The sequence below is a fragment of the Ylistrum balloti genome, unplaced genomic scaffold (genome assembly GCF_031769215.1).
Source record: "Ylistrum balloti isolate Yb309-2 unplaced genomic scaffold, AGI_CSIRO_Ybal_v1 Utg370218, whole genome shotgun sequence".
Lineage (NCBI taxonomy): Eukaryota > Metazoa > Mollusca > Bivalvia > Pectinida > Pectinidae > Ylistrum > Ylistrum balloti.
The window spans coordinates 45,111-52,386 of record NW_026782184.1 but is presented as its reverse complement, the minus strand read 5'-3'; the positions used below and the strand labels follow the sequence as shown (position 1 = coordinate 52,386).

Below are 7,276 nucleotides of genomic sequence, written 5' to 3'. Positions count from 1 at the left end.
AACAGATAGACAGTATTTAGTTTAGATATTATCAAAATTATTTCATTAAATACATGCACGAAATGTTCAGAATAACTGGGATATTATTTCATACATATAAACAGATAAAATGTACAAAATTATGGTTGGGACTGGGACATACGCCCCAGCTTCAAGAAATAACCATACTATTATTTCTCTAACTACATCACAACCATGAGAGTACAAAGTCTACACTCTACTCAGAAAGTCTGCTCCAACATTGTCGGATCCCTTGATAGCCTGTATCCGGAACCGATGTGGCTAAAGCTGCAACGCCCATCTCATCAAGCGTGCATTTGTCCCTTTGGATTTGTTGAGATACACCAACGGTTGATGGTCCGTTTCCAGAACAAACTGACGACCGTAAAGGTATTTCTGGAATTTTGAAATTCCCCACACAACCGCAAGACACTCTTTCTCAACCACAGAATACGACAATTCACCATCTTTGAGCTTTCTGCTCACATACGCAACCGGATGGACAACTCCATCGTCCTCTTGCAACAGAATGGCCCCAATGCCATAATCTGAAGCATCAGTTCTCAGGATAAATTCGGAGTTCAAGTCAGGAAGTTTCAGAACAGGACTTGTAGACAAGACTTTCTTCAGTGTGTTGAAGGCTAGATCCTGTGGTTCCCTCCAGATAACAGAATTTGGCTGACCTTTCCTAGTGAGATCTGTTAGGGGTGTTGCAATAGTAGCAAAATTGGGCACACATTTCCTGTAGAAGTCTGCCAAGCCAATAAAGGATCGCACTTGTTTCTTGGTCTTGGGAATCTCTGCTTCCAGGATAGCTTTAACCTTATCTGGATTTGGTTGCAAAAGCTGCTGCCCAATAACGCCCCAAACAGTCCAAACTTTTGAATCCTAACGCACACTTGGTAGGTCTCACTGTGATTATTGCTTTCCTCAGCCTTTCAAACAAATCACGGAGTATTGCAAGATGTTCCTCCCAAGTCTTGGTGTAGATCAAGATGTCATCAATAAAGCTTTCTATGTTCTTCATGCCCTCTAACAGAATCCTCATCAGGCGGCAGAAGGTAGCTGGTGCGTTTACCAAACCAAATGGCATGACAGAAAACTGAAACAAACCCACAGGCGTCGTAAATGCTGTTTTCTGCTTCGATGTTTCCTCCATTGGCACCTGCCAATATCCTTTGTTGAGGTCTAGGCGGGAGAAGTAGGTGTTTCCAGACAGTCGCGAAAATATATCGTCCGCATTCGGCATCGGTTCAGCATCAAAGATGGTTACCCGGTTGAGCTGTCTGTAATCAATACAAAACCGGTTCGTGCCATCTTTCTTCCTGACAATAACAACCGGTGCCCCATAAGGAGAATCAGATTTCTCAATGACACCCATTTTCAACATCTTCTCCACTTCCTCACGAATGGTATCCTTCATATTATATGGAATAGGATAGTTCTTCGCTCTAACTGGTTCGTTGGTTGTTGTTCGAATCTCATGGGCCAGCAAATGAGTTCTTCCAGGAACATCCGACAGGACATCTGAAAATTCATCCAGCAAAGATTTCACTTCTGTCACCTCCTTGGGTGTCAGTTCTTCTGATACCTGAACATCCTCTACAGTCTCTATTCTCACAGGAGTCGGAACATTAAGACACTCAGTACTTGGTACTTTTTCCTCAAGATCACCAGAATCTTTCTCCACAACAGATGAACAAACATTGTTCAATACACCAGCTTCACTCGATCCTGTACCTTCCCGTTGAACGTATCGACGCAACAAATTTGCATGGAAAACTTTCCGTCTGCCATCGACAGACACCTCATAATCCATTGACCCCTTACGTTCAACGATGCCATAAGGCCCCCGCCACTGCATCTGAAGCTTGTTCCGTTTCGTAGGTAACAATACCAGTACTTCCTCACCCGGTTCCATCACTATGTTCTTCGCCTTCCTGTTGTAAAACTTCGCCTGTGTGACCTTCGCCCTCCGAAGCTGTTCTTGAGCTAACTTGCAGGTTTCTTCAAGACGTTCGCGTAGATCAAGAACATACCGGTAAGTACTCTTTACATCTGGGTCTGCAACTTCCTTCTCACACAATTCACGTAGAATCATCAAAGGTCCACGTACAACTCGTCCATATAACAGCTCAAAGGGTGAAAAACCCAAACTTTCCTGTGGAACCTCCCGGTATGAAAACAACAATGCATTTAAATACTTATCCCAGTCCCTTGGTCTCTCAGAGCACATCATTTTCAGAGTTCCGTTGTAACGCTCAACAAGGCCATTGCACATGGGGTGATAAGGAGTTGTTGTGAGCTGGCGTATGGAAAGAAGCCTACTAACCTCTCGCATAATTGATGATGTGAACTGGCTTCCTTGGTCGGTTAACACTTCTTTTGGAACACCAACACGGCTGTACACATCTACCAAAGCCTCCGCCACCCGTTCCGTTTCTATTCCTTTCAATGGTATCGCCTCAGGATATCGTGTGGCATAGTCAACAATCGTGAGTATGTACCTGTTTCCTCGATCAGTAGCGGGTTGCAACGGTCCGACTATATCAACGGCAGCTGACATCAATAAGCGGCATCATTCCAAGTGGTACTTTTGTTACCCGGCCTTTCGGAAAAGTCCTTTGGCACGCGTCACAAGAAAGACAATACCTCGTCACGTCTGAGAGTAACCCCGGCCAATAGAATTCTGCCATGATCTTGTCACTGGTTCGCTTTGCTCCTAAATGGCCTGCCATCATAGAATCATGAGCAAGTCTCATAACCTTCTGTCGGTACTTCGAGGGAACAACCAATTGCTTGAAAATCCGTCCTTGCAGTGAAGATGGACTGTTGTACTCTCTATACACCAAACTATTCCGAGTGAAAAAATGTGATTTCCCACCGTCACGTCTTTCCTTAACATCTCCAGATACCGCCATCTCACGAATCTTGGCCATACTTTCATCTGACTTCTGGGCATCCTTGAAATCTTCCGGATCTATTTCCTGAAACACCTTTGGAACTTTCAGTGGTCTATACGGCTTCTCCTCTGCCTTCTTTTGTGCTCTCGTCTGTACTGCACTTACCTGTTCCTCAAGATTCCATTCCAGACAAGGGCCATCAGGAGATCTAACATCTTGTATGTTTCCCAATATGAGGTCATAAATGGGTGTATCCATACACCAAGCCAAAACAGGTCCTTGATAGTAAGGGGTATCAACGACAACGTTCGCTGTATCAACATTCAGCTTACTGCCATCTGCTAGAGTACACGTCTTGGTATCTCCAGTGAAATTTTCGGCATCCACAAGACTCCTTCTGATAACGACTCCACTACAACCAGTGTCTCGTAACACTGTGACAACATGTCTACCCACAAGACCCCTAACAACAGGCATACCAGATTCTAACACAGGTGCACTACAAGAAATACTTAACTGATCTGGATCCTCTTCGTCGTTGTCCTCCTCACTTGAACTAAGAGCGCCACATGTAGGCGTACTACCAGACTTCTTACCGGTAGAATGATGCTTGCAGTTACCACCACCATGTATTGCCTCTTGCGCATCAGAGTCTGCCACTAATCCGACACGGGATTGCTTCTTCTTGGTACTGGATGGACAGTCGCAGGAAAGATTATCAGTCTTCTTGCAGACATAACAAGCCCTACCTCCTAAATTACCATTACTGCTACTGACCTTACTTTTAGAGTCTTTCTTTACATCAAACTTAGTAACGTCCGTCTGTGAACGGTTCCCCTGATACTGCTTATGTCCAGTATGTTTGGGTTTGACAAGATTTGAAGGATTACCTCTGGCATCAGCATACTGGTCTGCCAGCTTCGCCATTTCGTCCATGGACTTTGGAATACGCTCCTGAAGAAATAGCCTAAGCTCACTGCCACAAACCTGCAAAAACTGGTCACATAGCATAAGGTCCTTCAGACCCTCATAGGTCTTCTCAGCTTTTGCCAACTCTAACCTTCTGTTAATGTTAGGTCATTTATAGATTCTTTAAAATTAGGATGGATAAGAAGGTTATATCAGAAAACATCTAAGTGGCAACATATTTTTGAAACATTTACAGACTTGCATAAGATATCTACATTTGGTAATGCCTATATTCAGGATTGTCAAAATAAATGCAAAAATATGTTTTGGAAGGATGTGTACAAAGCTTGGGTTAGATTTAATGATTCAGATGCAGTAAAGGAAAATATGGAAAACTCAGTTTTAACATCACCATTATGGTATAACAGGAATTTAACTATTGCGAAAAGTACTATTTTTTACAAGGCTTGGTATCAGAAGGGAGTAACAATAATTCATGATTTAGTAAAAGATATAAACACTTTCTCTTTTTACACATTTCAAGAATTTACAGAAATTTATCAAGTTAAAACAAACTTTCTTCAATATAATGGTGTGATCTCTGCTATTAAATTATTTCTAGGAAAGGTAGGTTACAAAAAGCAATTAATTTGCTACCCAATTATCCCAAGTAACATATTTTTTTTTCTTGAAAAAAGTTATGGGGACCAAGGATTTATATAACCTAATGGTAAAACACAGTCATGTTTCTACAGGTAGGAAGAAGTGGGAAGAAATATTTGAAGATATTGATTTGAACTGGACTGATATTTATAAAACTCCCTACAAAAAATACAAAGTTACAGTGGTTTCAGTATAGAATAGTGCAGCATATTCTAACAACAAATGTATACTTGTTTAAAATTTGGTTATCAAATAATCCTATTTGTCCTCTCTGTAACTTGGAGAGAGAAACAATTATTCACATTATGTGAGAATGTCGAGAAACTCAGAGATTTCTGTTTATTGTTGAAACACTCTTTGATGCACTTTTGATACCATTTTCATTTAATAAGAAAAGTTTTCTTTTTGGAGTTACCTTGAGTCATGAGAATGTTTTAAAAAATAGGGTAGATAATGAAATTTTACTCATGATTAAGTCTTATATATATAAGACAAGATGTCTACATAAAATTCTAAATCCAAATGCTCTGATAAATTCAATTAAAGAGCATTACATTTGTCAAAAATATATTGCAAATAGTCAAGGTGACCATGCACGGCAGATTTTAGAAAATGAATGGAGGAAATGGAGAAGGTTATTAGAATTTGGGGAGAATTAAGTTGTAATTTGTACTGTTTTAATCAGTTTGGTTGTGATTATGAAGGCCTTTTACTTATCAAGTATCTATTAACATTTTACTCCTCCTTGCAGACTAATTTAAATTGTGTGTGAAAACATCAGTGATAAGGTAATTATTTTTCCATATGCATATATGTTTTGATTTTCTTTTTAAATGCATACCTAGCCCAACCACTCCTCCCCCCCCCATCTCTCTCTCTCTCTCTCTCTCTCTCTCTCTCTCTCTCTCTCTCTCTCTCTCTCTCTCTCTCTCTCTCTCTCTCTCTCTCTCTCTTTTTCAGTATCTTAGTATTAATAAAGAATACCTCTTTCTGCAGTGTTTTTTTTTTTCACTTCTGTGGAAAGTATGAAGATGTGTGTGAGGATGTATGTACAATATATGTTTGTTACAGTATTTTTGTTAATATGGTGACTGTGTTGATAATATTAATGCTGAGAAAGTGTATGAGGAAGTGAGGGTGTGAAAGATGTATGTGTGAGGATATGATTGATGAAAAATTATGATTATATTGATTGACAAGTATAAATTGAAGAGTATGATGATGATGTTAATGATGATGCTATTGATAATGATGATGACGATAATGTTGATAATGATGATGATGGAATGATGGATGACTACGATGTTGGTGTTGATGATGATGATATGATGTTGATGATGACTGTTGAGGATTGTGGATGAAGATGTTTGAATGATTGATGATGATGAATGATGAGTATCAATTATCAACATGATGATGATTGTTGATGATATTGGATGATGATGATTTCGGAATGAATGATGATGACGACGACAGTGATGATGATGATGACTGTTGATTGTGGTTGATGATGATGTTTGAATATGGATGATGATGATGATGATGATGATGATGATGATGATGATGATGATGATGATGATGATGATGATGATGATGCTGATGACTGGTGATTGTGGTTGATGATGATGTTTGATGATCTTGATGATGATGATGATGATGATGATGATGTTGTTGTTGTCATGCTCTATATGATCTTTTTGAAAAATAAAAGAAATATAAAACAAATGATAAATGAAAGGAATTTCAGTGACATTCATGTATCAATAATTATTTCACATTTTTAATTAATGCGTGGTCACGTAATGTTTAAAACATTGACGAGTTCAAGTGTGGAAAAACAGTCTACAACATACCATGTCACGCGTAAAAAATAGTTTACAATATAGCATAAAAACGAAAAAAAAAAACCTCTAACCATCTGACAAAGTAGTTTTCCAATCTTACGGAGAACTGAGTAAATGTTTCACCTGAGTCCGGCCTACCAGTCCCGAAACGCTGTCTAAAACATTCTTCGGTCATCTCAAACCGCTTAAGTAAAGCCTCTTTCAAAGTGTCATAGTGGAGAGACTGATCAACTGGAAGTCTGCTGAAGACATCTAAGGCATTGCCCTTGAGGAGAGCACTGAGGTTAGTTGCCCACTGGCTATCACGATCCCAGTGTTGAGCTGAGGCATAGCGCTCAAAACGCTGAAGATAACTGTCAATGTTGTCCTTTCCCTCTTCAAAAGAAGGCAGCTTAGGACCCTTCACCCAACCATGTGAATATTTCTGGTCATGGTTTCCTGAAGTGACATTACCTTGGCCTTTCTGCAATTCCAGCAACTCTAATTTCCTGGTATGTTCTCTCACAGAACGCTCCTCACGCTCCTTTTCAAGTGACATCTGTAAGGTCATTTCATCCCTCTTTTCCTGCAATAGAACCAGCTGGTGCTGTCTCTCAGCTTCAACTCGCCTCTCCTCTCTATCAAACTTCCTTTCTTCTCTTTCTCTGGCTTGTCAGCGAGAATGAAATCACGCAGCTCTGACCCCTGTAGTCCAAGCGCACCACATGTCTTAAGTAACTCTTGAAGAGACCACATCATGCAAATGCATATAATGCATACAACAACATACAACGTAAACAACATAAGCAATGATGTACAACATGTGCGGTACAACAACATATAGGACCAATACCGTTCCTAAATCTCGCCTCGGATAACCCAGCACAAATACAGGTTGCTTCAAAGCCAAATCAACAGCAAAAATGGGGTGAAATCTGTTGAGTTTCAAACCATCCTACATGCTACAAACTACAAATT

General features: G+C 40.0%; 1 protein-coding gene across 1 annotated transcript; it reads right to left on the bottom strand.

Annotated features, from left to right (window-relative positions):
- Positions 1–282: 282 nt before the first annotated feature.
- LOC132551808 (uncharacterized) lies at positions 283–6,869 on the bottom strand. Its single transcript, XM_060215951.1, has 4 exons — positions 6,391–6,869; positions 2,653–3,963; positions 914–2,507; positions 283–849 (listed from the first exon to the last, which is right to left on the bottom strand). Exons 1-4 carry the CDS (start codon positions 6,867–6,869, stop codon positions 283–285), a joined length of 3,951 nt encoding a protein of 1,316 aa, XP_060071934.1.
- Between the last annotated feature and the right edge of the window lie 407 nt (positions 6,870–7,276).